Genomic DNA, 24,688 nt, shown 5'->3' with positions numbered 1-24,688 from the left:
GGAGGTCTGCGGGGAGCAACAGTGGTGGATGCCTTAGATACGCTGTATGTCATGGAGCTGCAGGAAGAATTCCAAGAAGCCAAAGATTGGGTGGAGAAGAGCTTGGACTTAAATGTGGTGAGTCAGTCTTTGAATATGCTTCTCTGTGTTGCAGAAACTGCCTGGTATGTTTTGAACCCTGATCTTTTGACCCTGGGTTCACACCCACAGCCCCTGTAAAAACAAGCTGAGAATGGGGAAATATACAGTTGTGTGGGGAGGCAAGGAGCCAAAAATATTAGAGAAAATGTTCTGGTTTATTCTTCTTACTCTTCTGCCATATACCATGATCACCAGGTAAGGGTACAGTGGAAGAGAAAACCCAATCAGTGTCTCTTTCGTTGCAGCTTGCCCTTTAAGCATCACCTCTTTTCATCTCCATCTCCTCACTCAGCAGGGTTGATAGTTTGAAAACCCAAAAATATGTGTGTAGGTGTTTGAAGCTTAAGCATTGACCTAACACTTCTCATTTGCAATATAATGTTAACTATGTTACCATTTTTATTGTATAGGACATCATTAAAAATTTGTAAGGTAATCCATTATTATTACCACTTTACAGATAAAAGGGCTGAGTCTGGGAATGGGCAGAATGAGGCCATAGTAGAAGAGGGCCTTGAACTCAGGCTGCCCAGATCTAAGCTTAAATCACTATCCGCAAGATCACAGTGGCTGTCCTATGAGCATGTAAATTTAATGCTGGTATCTGACAACCAGAAAAGTGTTTCTGAATCTCCTGCTTCAGATAATCCCCATTTGAAAATGAAGTTTAACATAACTAGGCATAATCCAGTGCAGCCTTATAATGAACCACTTGTAATAATACAAGATAATTGAATATATGTAATGCTTTAAGCTAAGACTGCTTGGTTTTTCCAAGGGTAGAAAAAAACTAGTTTTCCAGGGCTGTGAAAAACAGCAGCAGAGTTCCCCTGTTGCTTTGCCCAATAAGCAACCCTGGCTTATTAGCTGAAATCTCTGTGTTCAGAGGCAGAATGCCTCTCATTGGCGAATGACAATGGGCAAGGGCTATTGCACTCATATCCTGCTTTTGGGCTTCCTGGAGGTATTGTTGGTGTCAGGGTGGAAACTGAGCAGATAGAACCCCAGAGCAGTTTTGATCCTGAGGAGGATCAGCAATCCTTGGGAGAGGAGCCAGCTTATCCCTCACAGGCACAGCAGCTGGCAGAGATTCCTCCTGCCGGCATTCCTGAGATAGATAGTGATCCTAGCAGGGAGAAAATGCGGGAATGCCGGGGCTTGCTAGACGCTCGACGCAGACGCAAAGAGCAACGAGCAATGGAGGGTGCGGAAAGGAGGCGTAGCGCCCGTTTGGCACGCAAGCAACGGCCGCCTGCCATGGACCCAAGGGAGAGAGGGAGGATCTCTCCCTAGCCCATAAGTTTGGGGTCTTCAAGTGACTCTCCTTCAAATGGGGATCAACTGCCTACTTGGTGCATAGGCCACTGCTGTTCCTTGCTTAGTTGCTGGTGATTAGCATCTGAAAGAGTCATTAAGTTGTAAAAGGATTAAAGCCTTGAAAAGAAACCTTTTGTCTGTGTCTTGAGTTAGCTATTGGACTCCACTGAAAGAGGCCGCCAGAGCGCTCCTGACAGTTGGCCACTGTAGGAAACAAGATGCTGAACTAGAAAGGCCCTTGGTCTGATCCATAGGAACACAGGAAGCTGCCTCATGCAGAATCAGACCATCTAGTCCAGTATTGTTGATACTGATTGGCAGGTGCTCTCCAGGGTATTAGGGAAGTGTTTTTCCTACCTGGAGGATGCCAGGGATTGAACTTGCAACCTTCTGCATGCAAAGCGTGTGCCCTACCACTGAGCTCATGGCAAGTCTTGTGCACATGTGTGTATTGATATAAAAATGTCTATCCAACCCTTTTATCCCAGAGATAAAACCTCCAGGGCGGCTAACAACCATAGTCAATTGCAGTAAAAACAATATAAAATCCCTTATTGAAAACAATGAGTGCAGCAACAAAATCATTCGGTTAAGAGCAGTATCTGAAGCATAAGCCAGTTGAAACACTTTCCTCCCCCTAAATATCTCAGATTCCTTATATTTCAGAAGGTACTGCTATTTAATTTATTTATCTGCATTTCGTTGGTTCCTTTCAGTTTCAAAAAACACACATTTTTACCTTTTCAATGGAAAGCGGGGCGGGGCGGGGTCAACTAGATTTGCAGAACAAGGTGTTCCAAAGTGGAGGTGCTGCAAATCTATCCAGGGTTTCCTGGCTATCCAGGGTTTCAGACAGGGTTTTTTCCAGCCCTATCTGGAGATGTCAGGGATTGAACCTGGAGTCTTCTGCATGCAAAGCAGGTGCTCTGTGGCAGAGATGGGGAACCTCAGTGGAAACCTGTTGGGGGCCAGATGCCTGTGGTGGGTACCAAAGTGGGTGGAGCTGTGGCCACTCACACACACACACAGACACAATCATTCACTTTCTTCTTCCCCCACCCCCCTCAACCCTCCAAATCAGGCTTGTAAAGCAGAATATTCTGCTCCTGCTTTGCCAGGAGAAGCTGGCTGCATGTCCTCCATGGCCAGTATCAAAGCCATTTGGACTAGCAAAGCAGGGACAGAGTGTTTGCTTTGCCAGCCCAGCTGGGTATCTCTCCTCTCCCCGCACCCTTTGCTTTTCAGCTGTTTCCCAATCAGCTGAGCAATGGGGCGGGGGGGGGGGATTGTGGGGTTCCAAATGCCCTGTGGGCCAGAGGTTCCCACCCCCACTCTGCGGCTTTGTTACTAGCCTCTCTTTAGTTCCCATCTTGGATCAGAGCTTGGTGATGATTTCCCTCCAGTCCTTACTTTAAAAACTGCTGTGGGCTCAAATCTTGTATATACCGAGACGATGTTGAACTTCTAATTCCAGAGACGCATCATAGTTGTTGCAGCAAGGCTGGCGCTTTCTTGAAGCAAGAGCAGTGAACGTGGCCGCCTCTCCTTAGGAAAGCATTGTTTTGAAAGAGATGACCAGCACAGGCTGGCAAACAGACAGTTGCATCTAATACATTTGGTGGAGTACTTTGTGTTTGGTTTCGGATTGATAGGAGACAGAAAGAGAGCGATAAGAGACAGAATAGAGAGCGTTAATTGATCCGTGTTTTCACAAAAGCTCTTCCTCCCACCCATCCGCCCCCACAGATCAATCTGTAAATGCAGGAATGAACCTTGGAGATAGACAGCTCACAGGATGTAATGCAGAAGAGACCAAATCTGCATTAACAACATTTTTTTTTTTAGTACAGTCAGTTATGATAGAACAGAGCCAACTAATATGGAGATGAAACGTTTGGAAAATAAAAGATATGCTGGGTATTGTTTCCGGAGGCTGGCAACATTTCTTTGAGCAGAGATAAGCTATTTCAGAATGGTGTTATCCTGAAAGTATTGGGCTTAGATATGGAAGTCCTCTGTTCAAAACTAGCTCAGTCACAACTGAATGGCCTTTGGCAAACATCTCATCCTTCATCTCCTGTCCATAATGATAAAAGAGGAAATCTGTGTTGTCTATCGGTGCCATAGCGCCAAGACCATGAAACCTAGACACTTGAAACTTGCCATGCATAGTAAGGGGACCCTAGGGGTTATTTTGTTTTAAACACACATTAATTAATGTTAATTAATTTAAATGTGTCCGTGTGGTTGAAGCATGCAATAACAGCTTCAGCCATGAGGGGAAGACTTCCTTAATCAGCACATAGTTTTGCAGTCCAAACCGTTTGAAACCAGGGGAGAGTAGTAGGCCAAGAGACAGAGTTATATGCCTTCTCCCTCCCGGCTGCTGTAGGGCAGATCCCACTCTGGGGAATGGAGACCCCCCTCCTTCAGTTTGCTTGAAACCTTCTCTGTATCAAACTAAGGGCTACTCCAACCCTTGTGAAGCCGGGTCTGTTCACTAGTCTGAAATAAAAGTGCAACATCCTGTGGCTGTGATGTTCCTCGGTTTGGTGGCTGGTGGGTTACATGTCAGGCCAGCCAGACCAAAGCTTCCTTCCCTTCGCATTTGCCCTTGTGTGTTCACCCAATGCTGCCATTGACCACTAGCAGCCAGACACTGGTGGTCATCAGATGCATGGAGCAGGTGGGTTTAATCTACCCAGCAATTGGACTAAGCAGCCCTGCCTTATTAGAACTGCTGTGGAAAGTATGGTGAAAGTGCTATATAACATCGTTGCACCATCTATATTTGCCAGTTTCTGGCTTCTGTCGTTTGGTCATTCCGGCCTTTCGATGCCATGTGCCTCCTGCCCATTAGAGGCAGGAGGGAACGGACAGTGTGAGCAAGAAACAGAATCACGAATAGACCCATGGTTGATCCTGCTATGGAAGAACAAGGGAAGGGGAGGCAGCACTCCTTCTTGTTTTGTAGTGGCAGCAGCATCATTGTCACCAAGGGAAAAGAAGCACCCCCTTTTCTCAGCAGGGACAGTCTGTCTCTTCACTACTAGCTGACTAATCCAGATGTGAAAGGACAAACCTGAAAGAATGGAATGGAGAAAAGTCTCTCCTTACTTGCTTTACAGGAGCATCACAGGAACTGAGAGGAGACATCCTTGTTGTCTGGGCCCACTCACCCAATGAGGAGCAACACATAGTGATAAGCATTTTTGCTTGTTAATAATCATAATAATAGGGAGAAGAAGGTGGAACTGGTAGGACCACCATGGTCCAGTGGGCCTGTTTGGTTCAACTCTGAATGCAAATGTGATAATCATTATAATCTAATACTTATATTGCACCGGTAATATACTAGGTGCTTTATGTCGGTAAAACATAAACAAGGTCCTGTCCTCAAGCTGTCTTAAAAACATGAGTCAACCAGTAAGCGACCCTGGAGGGTAGAGGAAACCATTGTACTTAATGACCAAGTTTAAAAGGGGGGGAAAGGAACAGATACAGCAAAGAGACCAGGGCTTGGGACAGATGATTGTATTAACAAGAGCTGAAGGTGATACGATAGAGGCCAACTCATTCCCACCGTTTTCTCTGTTCAGAGGTTTTGGTAGTGTTTCAGAAACCTGCAGAACCTGTTTGAGCATATCCTTGTTGGTCTGCAATTTCTTCTTCATACCATTTTCAGTTCTCTTAAGAACAGAATTGCCCATCTCCAGGCAAAGAATTGGAAAGAAACTTAAACATGGCAGAGCAACATTGTGGAGGGAAGGCAGGTGAGATGTAGTAGTAGTTGTTGTAATGGAAGAAGATGGAGTTGAGGTCAGACAGATCTCCGGAGGAAGGCAATGCCAGGCCTTTGAAAGCCCTGTGAAGTTCTGTACCCCAAGGATTGTGAAGTAAACGTGTGTGTGCGTGTGTGTGAGAGGAAGAGAGAGAGAGAGAGGATCAGTTGAGTGGTGTTGTGGATAGAGTGTTAGAATATGACCTGGACTCAAATTCCTGCTCAGATATAAAGCTCCCTGGGAGACCTGCATCACAGGGCTGTTGGGAAAATAAGGGAACCATGCACGCCACTCTGAGCTTCTTGGAGGAAAGGGCTGAATGTGTGTGTGTGTGTGTGTGTGTGTGTGAGAGAGAGAGAGAGAGAGAGAGAGAGAGAGGGAGGGAGGGAGGGAGGGAGGAAAGTTCCTTCCTGCAGGTCAGTGTTTAGCGCTTGCTTGCAGTGCTTTCTCTTCCCCTTTTTCTAATGGTGCCTCTTACTTATCACTGAAATAGTTGGTCTACCTGCAGCCTCAGGGTGTGTGTGTGTGTGTGTGAGAGAGAGAGAGAGAGAGAGAGAGAGAGAGATTGTAAGGAGCTGATATTTACTCAGAAAGCAGAACTGAATTGGCATGCAGGATCAGGCTTCAGGAGCGAATTTTTGAAAGGAACAATTTGACTGCAATTGCTTTGACATTTCACTGATCCAAAGCTGGATTATTATAGATCATAACTAGCTCCAGGTAAAGGGCCATCTGAAAGATTCAGTCTGCCATTGTCAGTGGATGCCCATAAAAAGAAAGGGTTGGGGGTGAATGTGACCCAGGCCTCCCTTCTGCCCCTTGCTGGCCTAAACATGTTTACTTGGAAATATCCCATTGATTTCAGTGGAATTGTCTTCTGAGTAACCATGGTCAGAATGAATGGCGTTATGGCTGCCCATAATGTACCTCTCCATGCTTTAATGGCGTGGATATGTGAGTTCTTCCTCAGACAATACAAAGAAGCATGGAGAACAGGAAAAACATGCCACCACGCTCCCTGTTTTTCTTCCACCACTAGTATCCCATCCCACTCTTGTAATACTCAGATTCTCAGTAGGTGGCATTGGGCAAGTGACTGCTGGCCACAATGTTTCATCTGTGAATTTTACAGAAATTAGGGAGGACATGTAAAGTCCTTTTGCTTGTTAAAAAGTGCTAAATAATAAAACCAGTTCACACATGGCCCTGACATGTAGGGTATGCACACTGCTGGCACAGGAACAGATGATGGCTATATATGTTCTCTCCCACTGTGTTGAATTGTGGATCGAGGCCTGTGCGTGTAAATCCTTACCTGGAAAGCACCCACCCATCTGACCACCCCCTTTTTGGCAAGTGATGGATTATGTAAGGTGGAGCCTGCTCAGGAATTTGCACACATGGGCTACAGCTTGCATCCAAAACATGATGGGAGAGGCTGAACAAGCCCAAGGCTCACTCCTGCATCCCGTCACCTATATGCTGGGGCATCCTAAGGCCAAAGCTGGATGAGACAGAGAACATGCGATAGAAACAGCAGCCCTGCAGATCTCCTTCTTTCTTATCCCCATGTTAACAGTTAAACACACAGCACGATGTCATTGTGGGAAGGGTTTCTCTATCTCTTCAAGCCACAGCTAGTGGAAGGTTATAGGGGCAGGCAAATGCCCAAGCTTATGATTGTCATGTCATGAGATTTACTAGATGATACCGGAGGAGGGGGTGGCAGGGAGGAAATGCAGGGCTTCTGCTCTTGGTGGTGGCCCCACATTCTCTATATCCCCTACAAGTTCTGTCATAAGGAATGTAGTTTTGTGAGTACTGGAAGTGCCCTTTTGTGCCATTATTCAGTTGCATATTGTCTTGTCTTACTGTTTACAATTCAGTTAACATATACTCTGAAACCATCCTACCTTGTTCTCCACAGAATGGTGAAGCTTCCTTGTTTGAAGTGAACATCCGCTACGTTGGAGGGCTTCTGGCTGCATTTTACTTAACTGGCGAAGAGGTTTGTTCCAGCATGTTTGCACCTTTTCACGTACGGAGAACATTTCTGCACGAAAAAAGCTACATGCACGCATACATTCCACCCAGCAAACCCTACCCACCAGACCCTTCAAAATCATTTCCTTTGCCTCAACAAACTAAAAACATAACTTCTTTATAAATATTGAAATGCTGATGATGCCTGTTAATTAAATCTCACATAATTACTTTCCCCGGCTCATCTGTATAGATGTTTCCTCCTGTGGACCATTTCTCCTAGATAGCTCTTCGGCTTAGTACATTGGTCCCTGCTGAGAAGCCATTTGCCACGATCTTGGCCTTGCGTTCAGAACTTGTTAATTTCCTGATGTTGGAGAGAGGAACTTTCACAGGCCCCACAAGGTCACATATAATGTTGTAGTGGGGTAAACCATCATTTTCAGTAGCAGCTTTCAGCTTTATTGCCAAAAAGTGAAAGCTGTCGTAAGTGTTAAGGCAGTGGGACGAGAGCTTCAGCCCCTCTGTTTTTGCATTCCAAGGGATCCTCCACTGTTCCAGGGAAGAGGGCACCACACACATACACACACTCCCCATGAAGCCCCTGAGGTTGCACAACCACCACGACAGCTATCTCCAAGGAAAACAAGCCCCACTAGGACAAGGCTGGGGAATCTCAGGCCTGGGGGCCAAATCCTGAAGTCCCAGTCTGGCCTTCCAGGGTTTCCCAGATGGCCTGTCCCTTTTCCTGAACCACCCCTCTCAAAGCTTGAAACACCACTCCTAAGTCTTAATTACTGACAATAAGAGCTTTAATCTGCAATATGCTGGCTATTTTTGCCCCACCCCTTTTTGTTTCACCCCCACCCACCACTGAAAGGCTCCCCTCCCACATGCGCACACACAAGAACTTCTCTGAAATGGATTCAGCCCTTGGGCTGAAAGAGGTTCCCCACCCCTGCTTTAGGATTTGCATGTATCAGGAGGGAATTCATTAATTTTGGCATTAAGCCCTTTTCTAAAAAGCGTGTAACCAAATTATCTAGGCAGGCTCTTTCATAAAATATAGATGCAAGCTGATAAGTGTTTAGCCAAAACTCTTATTACAATGAAGGTAGTTGTTATTTGGACAGCTTTAAAGGGGGATTAGACAAGTTTATGGAGCATAAAGCTATCAATGGGTGCTAGTCACAATGGCTATATGGGATCTTGAGGTTTCAGAGGCAGAATGCTTCTGCATGCCAGTTGCAGAGGAACAGCAGGAGATGGATGCTGCCTTCTTCCCCTGCTTGTGGGAAGAGATCTGTGGCAGTTGAACCCCAGGCTCACTTGTGGATCATACAGAAGACCTTGGGCAAGCTGCGATGGCTTGATCTCCATTCTTGCAACAAGTGCTCAGACAGCCCTTGCAGATGCTGTGCAATGGCAAAAAGGGAACAATATTCAATACTGGGCCCCAGCTTCAGCTTCTTGAACATTTCAGCTTTCCTTGAAGAGCAATAGCCCCCATGATTGCAAAGTTAGTCTTGGGAGGCAACATCTAGTGAGGTGTCAGAAGTCAGGGAGGGGCTTCTCTTAGTAGGATTTCCAAGGATCGGGAGACAGGCTGTGGTGCCCCACCCTGTGACTAGCAAAACCAAGATGAATTCTGCCAAATGTACGTGGGCTGCTATCTATCCTGTCCTATCCTTCCCATGATTCCCCTCCTCCTGCCCCAATCCTTGATGCACCACTTAAAATAAATATTTGCCCCCAGACTCAACCCCAGAGGGAACTTGCTGTCTGTCCAAGCCCTGAGGAATTGGGCTGCCTTTGGTCACCCAGGGCCCTAATCTGATTTGCCTCGCTTTTAGTTGACAGCTTTGAATGGCTGGTGTGTTTGTGCATGCCTCTGTATGAGTGCAATCTGATAAGCAATCTGACTGGGGTAGGCACAGGGGGACAGGCTTTATTGACACCCTTCCTCCCCCTGCCTACCTCTGATGATATGTCCCTCCAAGGATGTTTCTTCCCCAGGAGTAAATGCCACCTGCTTTTCAAAGACGAAGCAGCCTCCAGTCTGACCAAGATTAATCTTCCTTACCAAAATGAATTTTGCTGAGCAATAAAATGTCATTGCAGTATAGTTCCCCCTTATTTTCCTGCAATCTCCAGTATGGGTTGAGGCTGATCACACCATTTATTTGTGATGGGAGGCATCGAGAGATGGCACAAAATATCCAGGGCAGAGACTAGAGCAAATAGCAAGCTGCCCTCCTGTTAATCCCGGTGGTGGTTTTGCATGTCAGAATGAGAGCGCAGCAATGATCCATTACCGCTAGAAGCTTTATGCAAAGGTGTTATCAGGAATGACTTTTTCTGTCTTGCTTAAGAAACCACAGTGGAGTGTGAGCTGTGAAGCCAGTCTTCAGGAGCATAGATTTATATACCATCCAGCTGACACATGCCCTGTGATGGCAATCATAAAACCAAACAACAACAACAAAATAACCTAATGATAAAAAATAATAATAATACAAAGAAGTATCTGAATATGAAACAGTAAACATATTTAAAAATATGTAAAACATTGAGAAATCAGCAGTATAATACTCTTTCATTAGCTCTTGTAAGTAAGCTTTTTCTCCTCACTTCTGTCCAGAGACTTGCTTACCATTAGTTATCTTATGCAGGGTTAGAATGCATCAGAAGGTATTTTAACCCGGTATAAATGTTCTGCTTTCTTAGGAAGTTTCACAGTTTGAAATCTTAGATTTCTTAAAAAGAGAGAGATTCTCAGTAGCACCTACTGAGCCATTTGCTTTTGGGTTTGGGTGGGGGATTTTGCGCATGAGTGAAAGGCGTCTGGATGTTGGGCAGGGTTTCCCATGATCAGCCTTCCCCAACCTGTTGCCCTCCAGATGTGTTGGACTACAAGTCCCAGCACGCCCCATCTCGAGGGCACCAAGTTGGGGAGGCTGCCCAAGAGGAAAGGGTGTCTGCCATCACCACCTCTTCATGGAGGAGGCCAGGGCTTAGGTACAGCTGGAAATTGACCTTGTACGTTGGTCTTCTCTCCACTTTTTTTCTCCTTCCTGAATGAAATCTTTGCTAGCCTGAGGAAGGCCTGTGAGCGTGTAGGAAGAAGTCCCAGTGGACTTTCTCTGCAGAGGGATCTCTTGCTGTCTTAAAGTCCTCGGTGGCAGCTTGGACTGATCTAGAGGGGCTAGAAGTAAAAGGCTTGGGCTCAATTTCTGACGTCACTTAACAAGCTTCCCCTTTACCACGAATAGTTAGAGTAGCCAGAGGCTAAGAGGTAAGTTGGCTGCAGGAAGCCCAGGGGGCTGCCCTTTGTCCTTCTGAGTGGCTGTGAGCTCACCAGGTGCTTCTGAGAGCTCCAACTGAATTGGGGGGGGGGTGGCCTGAGTACTCCCAGCAGCTGAGTGGGCGGGAAGCTTCAGTCTGTTTCCCACCTCCCAGTTGAGCAGAGCAGAGCAGAACAGAGCAAGCTGCTCCAGCTGGTCCAGGGACTACAGAAGCAAGCAAGCTCCCAGAGAGTGAGCAACCAGAGCGAGCGAACAGGGGGAGCAAGCCAGAGTTGGTCAGGAGAGTTTAGCAGGGGAGGTCAAGGGGGAGGCCCCTAACATTTTTTAAATTTTTAAATTTTATTTTATTTTTTAACTAACTTTTTTTCATTTATTTGTCTTGTAACACACACTTCCACACCAGTGGGACTCTGCTCTTAACCTCTACTGAGTAGAGGAGCAGGCACAGGCTAGTCTAGAACAATCACAAAGCTAGACACAAAAAGGGAAAAGAGGCAATGGAAGGACAAGACTCTCCAGTGGTGGTGACCTGCAAAGTGTGTGCAATGTTTGTTTTCTTGCCTGAGAACAACATGGCCTACACCTGCAACAAGTGCAAGTTGATCACGCTGCTGGAAGAAAAAGTAAGTGGACTGGAGCAGTGACTGTCGACCCTCCGGGGAATAAGAGAACACGAAGAGTTCTTGGACAGAATGGGGGAACTACAGCAGCAAAGTGAAGACCAGAAGCTTGAAGAGCAACAGCAAGATGAGGCAGAAGTGGGAAATGCTGAAGCGAAGAAAAATGGAGTAGAGGATACTCCTTGGAAAAGGGTGACAGTTAGGAGAAGAAGAACTAGATGCCACTCTGCACCAGTGGAAGCAGTGGAGCTGTGGAACCGATTCCAGGTACTTGCGGATGAGACTGGAGGACAGCCTGCAGAGGAAGAATCACAGGGGAACCTACATGAGAGTGAGCAAGAGGCTGAAGGTCAGTCAAACAGAGGCGATGAAACCCAGGCCTACAAGAAGAAGAAGAGAAGAGTGGTAGTAGTGGGAGACTCCTTGCTGCGTGGGATCGAGACCCAAGTATGTCGTGAAGACCCGTGGACTTGCCAGGTATGTTGTCTCCGTGAGGACGGATTAGAGACGTGACTGAAAGGTTGCCTGCACTTATAAAGCCCACTGACAGGTATCCCTTTCTTCTCATCCATGTGGGAACAAATGATACCGCCAAGCGGAGCTATGAAGAAATCACATCAGACTTTGAATGTTTGGGAAGGAAACTCAAGAACTTTGGGGCCCAGATAGTTTTCTCATCCATCCTTCCAGTAGTTAGAAGAGGGATAGAAAGGGAATGAAAAATACTCCGGGTGAATGACTGGCTACGAAGGTGGTGCCGACGAGAGAGATTTGGATTCTGGGACCACGGGCTACACTTCCTGGAAGATGGGGTGTTGGCAAGGGACGGGTTGCACCTCACAAAGGCTGGGAAGAATGTGTTTGGCCACAGCATGAACAACTTCATCAGGAGGGCTTTAAACTGAATCCTACAGGGAAGGGAGATGTAATGTTGGGGGTAACAATGGACGTAGGCGCATGCACTGCAACGGAGAGAACAGCTTTGATAGCGCCCAATATTAGTCTTCAGACACATGTAGGAAGAAAGCCAGACTATGAAGCACATGGTCTTTGATGTCTGTATACTAATGCCCAGAGTATGGGAAACAAACAGAATGAACTTGAACTCTTAATACAAGAGGGAAATTATGACTTGATAGGTATAACTGAGACTTGGTGGGATGACTCTCATGACTGGAATACAGCAATTGAAGGATATAACTTGTTCAAAAAGAACAGAAGGAACAGAAAGGGAGGTGGGGTTGCACTGTATGTGAAAAATACATATCTCTGCACAGAAATACAGGAGGATGAGCTTGGTAGCTCCATCGAGAGCATCTGGATCAAAATAAATGGAGCAAAGAATAAAAGGAACCTGGTGGTCGGGGTCTACTACCGGCCACCCAATCAAGGAGAAGATGAGGATGAAACTTTTGAAAAGCAAATTGCCAATGTTTTAAGGAAGCATGATGTAGTAGTAATGGGGGACTTCAATTTCCCCGATATTTGTTGGGAGACAAATTCTGCAAAACATGGCCCCTCCAGGAAATGCCTGACTTGTGTGGCGGATAACTTCCTCCTACCGAAAGTAGAGGAAGGAACTAGAGGATCGGCTATCCTTGATTTGATCCTATCCAACAGAGATGACTTAGTGGATAAAGTAGCAGTTACAAGAACTCTGGGGGAAAGCGACCATGTTATACTTGAGTTCTTGGTTCTAAGGGAAGCAAAAGCCGAGTGTAGTCAAATGCGTACCCTGGATTTTAGGAAAGCTGGTTTTAATAAACTCAGAACAATGATCAGTAAGGTCCCATGGCAAGCGACACTAACAAGAAAAGGAGTCCAGGAAGGGTGGGAGCTTTTAAAAAAGGAAATTCTCAAGGCACAATTACAAACAGTTCCAACAAGAAGAAAAGGTGGAAGACAACAGAAGAAGCCGATGTGGCTTCACAAAAAGCTTAGAGATGACCTGAAAACAAAAAAGGACACATACAGGAAGTGGAAAGAAGGCCAAGTAACAAAGGAAGAGTACAGGCAGGTAGCACAGAATTGCAGGGATGGTGTCAGGAAGGCTAAAGCTGAGAACGAGCTGAGGTTAGCGAGGGATGCTAAAAGCAACAAAAAGGCTTTCTTCAGCTACGTGCATAGTAAAAGGCAGAGGAAAGAAATGGTGGTTCAGCTATTAAATAAGGATGGCAAAACGATAACAGATGACTAGGGGTGGACCAAAGTCCCTTACCTGTCGTCGAAGGACGTTCGCGGTGGGGGGGAGGCGCTTCGCTGCTCCCCCCGTGAAGTTCAGGCCGGGGGGGGGAGGCTTCCCGCCTCGCCCCGGCCGAAATTCAGGCCGGGGGGGAGGCTTCCCGCCTCGCCCCGGCCGAAATTCAGGCCGGGGAGGAGGCTTCCCGGCCGCCAACGCGAAAGTTTTTTTTTAAAAAAAACACCCCCTGATAGGCTACGTGACGATTCACGTAGCCTATCACGGCTAGATCTGCAAAGTCAGCCGTGATAGGCTACGTCAATCGTCACGTAGCCTATCACGGGTGACTTAAAAAAAAAAAAAAAGCGCGTATGCTAATGGCGGCCCCCATAGGGAGCCGCCATTCGCGTTCCTTATTTAGTCGCCGTAGTCTACGTAAACATTTACGTAGACTACAGCGACCAAATAAGGAACGGGAATGGCGGCTCCCTATGGGGGCCGCCATTATCCGTACGCGCTTTTTTTTTTTTAAAGTCACCCGTGATAGGCTACGTGACGATTGACGTAGCCTATCACGGCTGACTTTGCAAATCTAGCCGTGATAGGCTACGTGAATCGTCACGTAGCCTATCAGGGGGCGTTTTGTTTTTTTTTCTTTGATTGCAATGGCAGCGGCGGCAGCCGGTCGAAAGACCGGCTGCCGCTCCCGCCCCGCTCGAACACCCGCCGAACCGCCGGCCGGACCCGCCACCGGGAGGGACATTCGGTGAAGGTAAGTCCCGTCCCGGGGGGGGTGCGGGGGGCGGGGGGGGTTCAGAGGATTTCTCCCCGAAACTTGTTCGGGGGGCCGAACACGTTGGTGCTCGGCCCCCCGAAGTTTCGGGGAGAAATTCTCCGCCATCCCTACAGATGACAAAGGAAAGGCAGAGGTGCTCAATTCTTACTTTGGCTCAGTCTTCTCCCAAAAGAAGGTCTATGACCCCCCTGGCAAAGGCGAAGTCCAGGCTGAAGGGGCAGGATTGCAGCTTGAGATCGATAGGCACATGGTCAAGGAACACCTAATTATTTTGAATGAGTTCAGATCTCCAGAGCCAGATGAACTGCATCCTAGGGTAATAAAGGAACTGGCAGAAGAACTCTCTGAACCACTGTCTATTCTCTATGAGAAATCATGGAGGACGGGGGAAGTGCCAGTTGACTGGAGGAGGGCTAATGTTGTCCCTATCTTCAAAAAGGGTAAAAAGGAGGAACCTGGGAACTACAGACTAGTCAGTCTGACATCAATCCCTGAGAAAATTCTGGAGCAGATGATAAAGCAATCCATCTGGAAACCTTGAAAACAAGGCAGTCATTACTTGAAGCCAAGATGGATTTGTCAAGAACAAGTCCTGCCAGACGAATCTGATCTCATTTTTTGATCAAGTCACTTCCTTTGTGGACCGTGGGAATGCTGTAGACATCATATACCTTGACTTCAGCAAAGCTTTCGACAAAGTGCCCCATGATTTCCTGATGAGCAAACTAGCTCAAAGTGGGCTAGATGAAACAACGATCCGGTGGATCCACAGTTGGCTACAGAATCGGACTCAAAGAGTGCTACTCAATGGGATCTTCTCAAACTGGGGAGAGGTAATGAGCAGGGTACCGCAGGGCTCAGTCCTGGGCCCAGTGCTCTTCAACATTTGTATTAATGACTTGGAGGAGGAGGTGCAGGGAATGCTGATCACATTTGCAGATGACACAAAATTGGGTGGGATAGCTAATACTTTGGAAGACCGAAACAGAATTCAAAGTGATCTGGATAGACTGGAGTGCTGGGCAGAAAACAACAGAATGAAATTTCATAGGGATAAATGCCAAGTTCTGCACCTAGGAAAAAGAAACCAAATGCAGTTACAAGATGGGGGATACATGGCTCAACCACACTACAAGCGAGAAGGATCTTGGAATTGTTGTCAATCACAAGCTGAATATGAGCCAACAATGTGATGTGGCTGCAAAAAAGGCAAATGCTCTTTTGGGCTGCATTCATAGAAGCATAGCTTCCAAATCCCAGGAAGTACTAGTTCCCCTCTACTCAGCACTGGTTAGACCTCATCTGGAGTACTGTGTCCAGTTCTGGGCACCACATTTTAAGAAGGATGCAGACAAACTGGAGAGGGTTCAGAGGAGGGCGACAGAGGTGATCAGGGGACTGGAAACAAAGCCCTATGAAGAGAGACTGAAAGAATTGGGCCTGTTTAGCCTTGAGAAGAGAAGACTGAGGGGAGATATGAGAGCACTCTTCAAGTACTTGAAAGGTTGTCCCAGAAAGGAAGGCCAGCATCTCTTCTCAATCATCCCAGAGTGCAGGACACGGAATAATGGGCTCAAGTGACAGGAAGCCAGATTCTGGCTGAACATCAAGAAAAACTTCCTGACTGTTAGAGCAATACGACAATGGAACCAATGACCTAGGGAGGTGGTGGGCTCTCCCACACTGAAGGCGTACAAGACGAGGCTGGACAGCCATCTGTCAGGGATGCTCTGACTTGGATTCCTGCCTTGAGCAGGGTGGTTGGCCTTGATGGCCTTGTAGGCCCCTTCCAACCCTGCTATTCTATGATCCTAGTCTCTTGAGCACAGATTACTGCTGGTAGCAGTTTGTCCTCAAAATAATTGGGCGCAATTTCCCTCCATTCTAGCAGGTCTAGATTTGGGAGGCTGGGAAGGAGAAGTAATTTGCCATTTTTTTTAATGAGACTTGGAAATTGACTAGAACAGTAAACAATTAAAAGGGAGATTGAGAAGAAATTAACTGTGGACATGAAGTTCTAGATTCTGCTGCTTGTGTAGGAATAATCTCTCAGCAGAAGGCTGTGCAATGCTGGTATATTGACAGTTACTGGGAACAGTTGTGGCTGGGCTTAAAGTTTTAAAACTCTTGTGGTTTCTGTTTTGTGAAACCTTATTTGTCCTTGGCATGAATGTCCCATGTAATGCCCCTCTCACCCTCCTTCCAACAACAGCAGCAGCAGTAGCAACAAAGTGAACGTTGTTTTCCATTTCACACTTCTCTAAGCTGAGTTAAGGCTGGCCTGCCAAGGCATTAGCATAAGAATACGTGGAGAAACGCCATAAGTCAGCTTCTCCCAGTTGGCAGTCTGTCAGGTGGCAGGATTTGAAGCTGAAACCTTTGACTTGACTGGTTAATCTTTACTCCGTTGGTTTAAAGGAGCAGCTCTGGTGGCTTAGGAGGTTCATGAGGAAATGCCACGTTTTTTCATGCCAGATGCAGACACACGGTTTTGCATAATCCACTTCAACTTCCATTCCCCCAGATAATGCAGGGCTTGCCTGTAAAGAGAAATCACATGTGGTGTGGTGGGAGGGGGCAGGGGAGAAAATACAGAGATGTAGGCCAACAGAAAGGAGGTATCTTTTTTGCAAATTAATGACTTACACTGAGCAGTCTCTGCAGAGGAGCTGGGATTCTTTTAGCATTCTTTACACATCTATTAAACTCCCCTCTCCTTTGTTTATTTGGATGTAAGTGTCATGTTTCACCACTCTTATAGGGAGGGGTGGGCAACTTGCAGCCTGTGGCCTAATTTCAAAAGCCTCTTCAACTGATCAGTTCAGTTACCCCTCTCCCAGCAGCCTCCTCGGAGGAAAGAAACAGATTAAGCTGCCTTATACTTAGTCAAACCATTCGTCCACCTAGACCAGTGTTGTCAACACTGACTGGCAGTGGGTCTCCAGGGTTTCAGGCAGAATTCTTTCCTTGCCCTACCTGGAGATACCGGGCATTGAACCTGGGACCTTCTGCCTGAAAAGCAGGTGCTCTACCACTGTGCTACAGAAGACGATAGTGGAAAGAGAGAAAAGGGGGTAGCCCTGCCTGCTTCTGGCTCTGGTCCATCCATTGCTGGGATGCATCCCCTGACAGATTACTTCCAGAGAATGCAGCCCTTGGCAGAAAAAAGATTCCCTGTCCCTGACCTTGGGTAGGGATGCTTGAAACTGATATGTTTCAGAGGTTGTTTATTTAGGCCAGCCTTCCCTAACTTAGTGCCCTCCAGATGTGTTGGACTACAGCTCTCAGCATGCTCTAGCCAGCATGGCTGGCTGGGGCATGATGGGAGTTGTAGTCCAACACATCTGTCAGGCACCAAGTTAAGGAAGGCTGAGTTAGGCTGCAATTCTCTGTATGCCTTCCTTGAAATAAGTCCTACTAGACTCAGTGAGGCTGACTTCTGAGGATACAGGTATAGGATTGCAGCTTGCATAGTGTAATGCTGAGTTGGCATCTCCTGACTGCGTAGAGTGGGGATGGAGAACAATTTTTAAGGGAGCTGAAAGTGCTACGAATGGGGCACCCTCGTTTGTGGTGTTCATGCCCATTTATTTCCATTCTCCTATCAGCTCTGGTCATTCGAGCTTTTGCAGGTTTACCAGAGATGAGAGCGGGATAGAGTGTTGAAGATGGCACGCTATGGACAACAGTGCCTCTGTCATGCCATCTTCAACACTGAAAAAAGCACTTGTTGGTCTCCAAGCATAGGAGATGAATTCCCAGGGTATATCAGCCACATCTCTCTTTTCTCACTTTCTCAAGTCATTTACAGGTCGCTTGTTAGGGAACAGCACACTTCATCTCCCTTTGCATTAGGGTTGTTACTTCCAATCATGAGCTCACTTGTGTCCTATTTTACTTAGAGCTGATTCAAGCTGAGTCTCAAGGTTCCTGAAAACAGGAGCGGATGCAGAGGCGGCGGAGTAAGCTCCGCGTCCCTCACCTTTGTTCCTGCACTATCACAGGTACAAGCACCAGATCACAATCTGCCCCCATTCTGTGCTCCAGGCAAGCTGTCTGTTTCACTTCCTCCCCCACGCCCAGCTATAGTTACCTATTTAAGTATCTGTTTGATTTGGAGGGGTAAATTTGAAAACTAGAAACAGTGCTCAGAGCCCTGCTCTTGAGAAGGGAGAGAGGTGGCGTCATGATCAACACAAGGGCCGGCCAGCCAGCATTGTGCAAATCCAACTTCTGCTCAAACTGGGGGGGGGGGGGGAGTTGGGTGCATAGGAAGCTGCCTTATTATACCAAGTTAAATTATTAGTCTTTGTAGCCCAGTTCTGTCTCTCTTGACTGGCAGTGGCTCTGCTGATGTCCGGTAGAGGATCTTTCCCATCACATGCTCCCTGGTCCCTTTAAGTCAGCGGTTCTCAACCTGTGGGTCGCGACCCCTTTGGGGGTCGAATGACCCTTTCACAGGGGTCGCCTAAGACCATTGGAAAACACATAGTTCCGATGGTCTTAGGAACCGAGACACCGCTCCTCTATCCGTCTCCAGGCGGGTCCGCCCACATGCAGATACGCTAGATAGAATCTAGCACCTTTGTGAGGCTCTAGGTGAGGGAGGCGAGAGAAGGGGAGGCGAAGAGGGAAGGGAGGCCCAGAGGCTCCAGCGCTGACGGTGGCGGCTCCCCTTACGAGGGTGACTGGCTGGTGGGGTCCGGCGTGCTCCGCCCCGGGGAGGCCGGACCAGGAAGCGCGTGTGGCCGGCCGGGGGGCTGCTGAAGCGGCAGCGGTCTAAGCGGTAAGAGCGCGGGGAGAGAGCCAGGCAGGGCTGGCATGTCTGTGTCCGCCGCCTGCAAGGCCCGGCTAGGCCTGGCCGCCCGCCGTGGGATAGGCAAGGATGGCGTGTGGAGAAATTGGAGATGGCGGGAGGCAGAGTGGCCGAAGGGTCGCCGCTTATGGGCGGGCGAGGGAAGATCTCCATGATACGAGGGATGGCAGGAGGGAAGGGCGGTGTCCAGAGCTGCACGCCAAATTATTGGGGGATGTGGGGAGAGAAGGGAGCCGAGGCCTGGCTGCTGTGGGCAGAGGGTGGCCCCCGCAAGCCAGGAGGGTGAGGGGAGATGGGCCGCGATGGTCTTGTGAGGATGGTGTGTGAAGCCAAGGCCTGATGCTGTGGAGTGGGCTGGGTTGCGCTGTGCGGCGAGGAGGAGACGGGTCCCCTGCGTGGGTTCGGGGATCCCTGAGGTGGGGATGAAGGGCAGCTGCGAAGCACTCCGTGGGGGGCAGGCGGGCTGTGGGGTTGGGGCGCGGCGCACACAGGCCTGCCCCTGAGGAGTGGGCTGGGCTGTGGGGGTGTGTGAAGGGGGCATTTTTATATGGGCTAAGGGAGGCCTATAGGGTGTGTGGAAGAAGGGCGCAGTGCAAAAGCATATGGGGTGGGTCAGAAGGCTGGGCGAGGACCTGGAGGTCGTGGGCTGCAGAGGCTTGTCCTTATGGGGTGGGGTGGGCAGTGAGGGGTGAAGGGGGTGTTTATGGGCAAAACGACCTGGGAGAGGAGCCCTATGTGGGGTCGTGGGAAGCAGAGGCTAGTCCCTATGGGGTGGGCTGGGCAGTGAGGGGTGAAGGGGGTGTTAATGGGCTAAAGGAGCCCTGTCTCTTCTTGGGTGGGGGTTGATTAATCACTATGCTTTAATTATGTTCAATTTGTAACAATGAAAATACATCCTGCATATCAGATATTTACATTACGATTCATAACAGTAGCAAAATTACAGTTATGAAGTAGCAACGAAAATAATTTTATGGTTGGGGGTCACCACAACATGAGGAACTGTATTAAAGGGTCGCGGCACTAGGAAGGTTGAGAACCATTGCTTTAAGTGGAGATGCGAGAAACTGGGGCTGGAGCATCTCCCCTATGAGGAAAGGTTACAACAGGTGGGACTCTTTAGCTTAGGAAAAAAGACGAGTGAAGGGAGACAGGATAGAGGTGTACAAGAGAAAGTGGAAAGGGAGACATTTTTCTCCCTCATAATACTAGAACCCAGTGGGGTCACCCATGAAGCTGATTGGTGGGAGATTCAGGACAGATAAAATGAAGAGCTTCTTCACACAGCGCAGAGTTAAACTAAGGAATTTGCTTCCACAGAATGTGCTGATGGCCACCAATTTAGATGGCTTTAAAAAGGGATTACACACATTCATGGTGAATAAGGCTATAACTGCCTACTAGTCCTGATGGCTATATGGTATCAGAGGCAGCATCCTGATGGCTATATGCTATCAGAGCCAGTATCAGAGGCAGTAGGCCTATGTACACCAGCTGCTGGGAAACATGGGCAGGAAGGTGCTGTTGCACTCATGTCTTTCTTGTGGGTGTCCCACAGGCAGATGATTGACCACTGTGTACATAGAAGGCTGGACTAGATGGACCTTTGATCTGATCTAGCATGGGTCTTCTTATGTTCTTAACATTGTGCAAATGCATGGGTGGTTGTGGAGTAAGATTTCTTTGCCACCATCACTGTCGCAAAGTAAGCCCTATGATGGTTTCTCAGGTGTGTTTGGTCATGCTCATCCCAGGTTTTTTGCCACCTACACTCTAGCCGCCAGCCCAAACCTGTTGCAGTTTCCCTGAGCAAAGGTGCTGATGTCCTCATTTGATCCAGGCAAACAAAATTAAGTCTGTGTGGACTGAAAACTAAACCAAATTCTCTTAGTGGCTGAAATTATGGAGGTTTATATTTAGAAAACCAACACAATTTGCATTTCCCAACCTGTTCTTTTTTCTTTCCTTTTTTCTTTCTTTTTTTTACTGTCAACTTGCTCACTTTGTCCTTCCTCTCTTTAAACAGGTCTTCAAGAGCAAAGCTCTGGAACTTGGAGAGAAGCTTCTGCCAGCCTTTAACACACCGACGGGCATCCCACGGGGAGTCATAAACCTGGGCAGGCAAGGCACATATCGTTACTCTCTTGTCTTTAACAAATGCACCTCCTAGTAAAAGACCAGGAGAGCCCTGTTAGGTGGGACTAAAGGTTCACCTAGTCCAGCTTCCCTGTTTCCAACAGTGACCGGCCAAATGCTTCCGGGAATCTCATAGGCAGAGCATGATGGTGACAACATTCCTCTATTTTTATCCCCAGCATCTGGCATTGAGAAATTTACTGTAGTTGTTGTAGCTGGGTTCTCATCTACTCCGATACTGCAACTAAAGTTTTTCAATAACTCCAAAACCATATCAGCAAGACTCACATCTGCATTATATACTCAGGCACAAAATAAACCTGAGTATAATTTTTAAAATAATAATAACAACAACAACAACGTTTATATCCCGCCTTTATTCCTCTTGCAAGGAACTCTTTGCAGCTTACTTGGTCCTCCTCTCCATTTTATCCTCCCGACAACCCTATGCTGTAGGTTAGGTTCAGTGACTGACCCAAAATCACCCAGTGAGTTTCATGGCTGAGTGGGGACTAGAACCCAGATATCCTGAGACCCGGTCCAACACTAACCACACCACCACCTCTCAGAGAACTAATAAATAAATGTGGCTGCCCTTTAGGCTGGTCCAGAAGCTGCAGCTGGTGTAGAATGTGGCCGTCCTGCTGTTGTCAGGTGCCACTCTGTATCAGTACATGACACCTCTGCTGAAGGCTCTGCACTGGCTGCCCATTTGCTACTGGTCCTGTCTCTAAAGCCCTGAACAACTTGGGACTGGGATACTCGAGGACACTCCTTCCCCCTTGCCATCCTGCCCAATCACGGAGGTCTTCTGAAGAGGCACTCCTGGTGGTCCCATGCGGGTGGGAGATCTGCTTCGAAACCACTGGGAGCAGGGCCTTTAGTGTGTGGGCTCCTGCCCTGCAGACTGCCCTGCAAACTGAGATCAGGCATGCACCTACATTACTTTGTTTTTGGCGCTTGCTGAAGACTCTTCTTTTCGGGCAAGCATTTCCTGACAAATGACTAAATTCCAGTCACAGATTTACTGTTGTTTCTGCTTTTATTGTTGTTTCTGCTTAGAATTCTCCTAAGTTTGGATCTTGTAAAGGAAGAGTGGGGAGCATTCCACCCCTCAGGTGCCTTTGAGCGACCCACAGGCTTTTGGAAGAATCCAGCCTCAACCCCCTTAGTGAAGGGAAGTGCAGCCTGGGTACAGCCTCTGTACAAAAGGCCAACAGCTGCTAGGAACATGTGCCCTCCCTCTTGACAAGAACTGAATCACAATAGCCAGCTGGTCTGAGAGCGGCTGCCAAAGGGCATTCGCTATTCTGGGACTACTGGAATATTTCCAGGAGAGCTTGCTTTTCTCTGTTCTTTAACCCTGTCTCTTTTATTTACAAAAATAAATACATCTGTGTATGTGAGGTGGCTTGAGGCTTAGGGTTAAGGAAGGGTTTAAATCAACCAAACCTGAGAATTTCAGCTTTTGTTTCTTTAAAGTAAGTTTCTAGCTGTCATGGTTGCAGCAATAAGTTTGAAAATGAGATCCAAGGATTGCAAGGCCGGCAGTCATGGTGGTGAGGAATAAGAAGGGAGGCAAGTCACAAAAATATTAATTCAAAGGTATGCTCATATCATGTTTTTGAATTTCGTTGTCTTTAAATGGGGTTCCCATAGTGCAGTCTTCCCTTAACTGGTGCCCTCCAGAAGTTTTGGATCTCAAGTCCCACCAGCCCCAACCAGTATGTCCAGTGGTCAGGAATGCTGGGAGCTGCCAAGCAAAACATATAGAAGGCAACAGGCTGGAGAAGGCTGCCAAATGCCTGCAGCAAAAAAATATTGTTAAACCCCCTAATTTTTGCAACAAGGCAGCAGCCAACATCAAGTCTTTGTATGCTGTCATATTTTACTCTGGTCTTTTGAGTTGTAGGATTTCCTGGAATTTTCTGTAATTCCAGCCATGCAAGCACCTCCATGTATTTCAGGATTTTCTTCATGGTGTAAAACTCCCGAGGGCCTCATAGCTCAGTGGCAGAACACATGCTTTGCATATATAAGAAGATCCCTGGTTCAGTCCTTGGCATCTCCCGTTGAAAGGATCTCAGATGACAGGCTTGGGGAGGATCCCTGCCTGAGACCTCAGAGAGCTGTTGCAATCAGGAGAGAGTGTTCTGGGCTATTTATTTTATTTATTTATTAAATTTATTAATGGCCTATCTGGCTGGTCACCCTGGCTAAATGGACCGATGACCTGTCTCTGTACATGGGAGCATCAAACGCCCATGTATTTGTCCTCCTCTTTTCATCTTACCTCACTGAAAACATGTCACCTTTCCCCCCTCTGCCTTAGCTAGTTTCATTTACCATCAGGGTCTGGTTCAAGATGCTGTTCTTATTAAGGTCTAACTTCTGCTTTTTTAATCAGCCTGAATCCTTCACCAGCTAATCTTTGGCCAAAATGCCAGATCTTCTGTAATCCTTTGTGAAGGGACAATGACGAGATGAGACTATCACTCTAGTCCAGGGGCGGGGAACCCTTTTTTCTTTTAAGGGCTGCATTCCCTTAAGGGTAATCTGTCAGGGGCCACATGTCAGCAGTGAGTGGGCAACCCCCTTTTCTCTCTCTTTTTCTGCCACCCCATTTTTCTCTCTTTTTCTTCCACTTCCCTTCTCTCTGCCACCCCCATTTCTCTCTCTCTCCTTTTCTGCCACCCTGTTTGCGCTCTCTCTTTCTGCCATTTCCTTTTCTCTCTCTCTTTTTGCCTCTACTTTCTCTTTTCCTGCCACCCCATTTTCTCTCTTTTTCTTTTTCTGCCATCCCTTCTCCCTCTTTCTCTCTCTCTCTGCCACCCCTTTGCTCTCTCCCTCCTCCTCCTCCCTGCCCAGCCAGCTGCTATGGGAGGGACAGATTGCTGATCACTTGCACAGGTCTGTTGAAATGAGGACTGCAAGTTGCCCACCCCCAGTCTCGACATCCCCAAATGGCTCACTGGTGACCTTGGCTAACATTGAAACATTTGGAGGAGGCTTCTTGAGCATTCCAAAAGAACAATACACCCTGATTAGAGGGTATGGAGATTGTGCAAGAGCTGCATGAGCGTATATGGGAGCATAAACCCAAGGGGGTGAGGGAAATAATTCAGCAGAGCATGGTGGTGGTGGTGGTGGTGGTGGTGGTGGTGGTGGTGGTGGTGGTGAGGTGATCAAAGCAAATCAGTACAAGTCCTTCTGCTGCTAACTAAGGAAATACAAAAGGCCATCCAGAGTCTCCCCACTCCAGTTTTCTGTTACTTAAAAGCATAACTGGGACCTGTTACTAGAGGCAAACCAAGCAGGATTTATGACCCAAGAAATTTCTTACAACTTGACCTGATTAATCTTGCTTTAGCTGCAGTGGTACAGAGGATGGATTGCTAGGCAACTGCCACCCTAAATACTGAAAAAAACAAACAAAAAAAAACAATAGCAAAACGTTGAGCCCAACATTTGTGCAATTAATTTAATGTTTATTTCTAGAGCATGTGCACGAACTAGGCAGTGCATATGAGACAAAGTAAGAGGCACAGGGCTTGCGCTCAGGCCTAAGAGCCTGAGCCTAGACACACAAAGGACGTGGATTGGAGAGAAGTGG

At 47.5% G+C, this 24,688-nt stretch overlaps 1 protein-coding gene across 1 annotated transcript in view; it reads left to right on the top strand.

Annotated features, from left to right (window-relative positions):
* MAN1C1 (mannosidase alpha class 1C member 1) overlaps window positions 1-24,688 on the top strand; it is a 201,414-nt gene that overhangs the window by 128,745 nt on the left and 47,981 nt on the right. The window contains exons 3-5 of the mRNA XM_084815837.1: window positions 2-117; window positions 7,168-7,248; window positions 20,966-21,060. Coding sequence (XP_084671963.1) covers window positions 2-117; window positions 7,168-7,248; window positions 20,966-21,060 — 292 coding nt within the window. The remainder of the gene's footprint in view (window position 1; window positions 118-7,167; window positions 7,249-20,965; window positions 21,061-24,688) is intronic.

This window comes from Heloderma suspectum, chromosome 10 (genome assembly GCF_057233095.1).
Source record: "Heloderma suspectum isolate Gila_16-S chromosome 10, 16-S_ref, whole genome shotgun sequence".
Classification (NCBI taxonomy): domain Eukaryota; kingdom Metazoa; phylum Chordata; class Lepidosauria; order Squamata; family Helodermatidae; genus Heloderma; species Heloderma suspectum.
The sequence above is the reverse complement of the archived record's forward strand: the minus strand, read 5'-3'. Positions and strand labels throughout refer to the sequence as shown.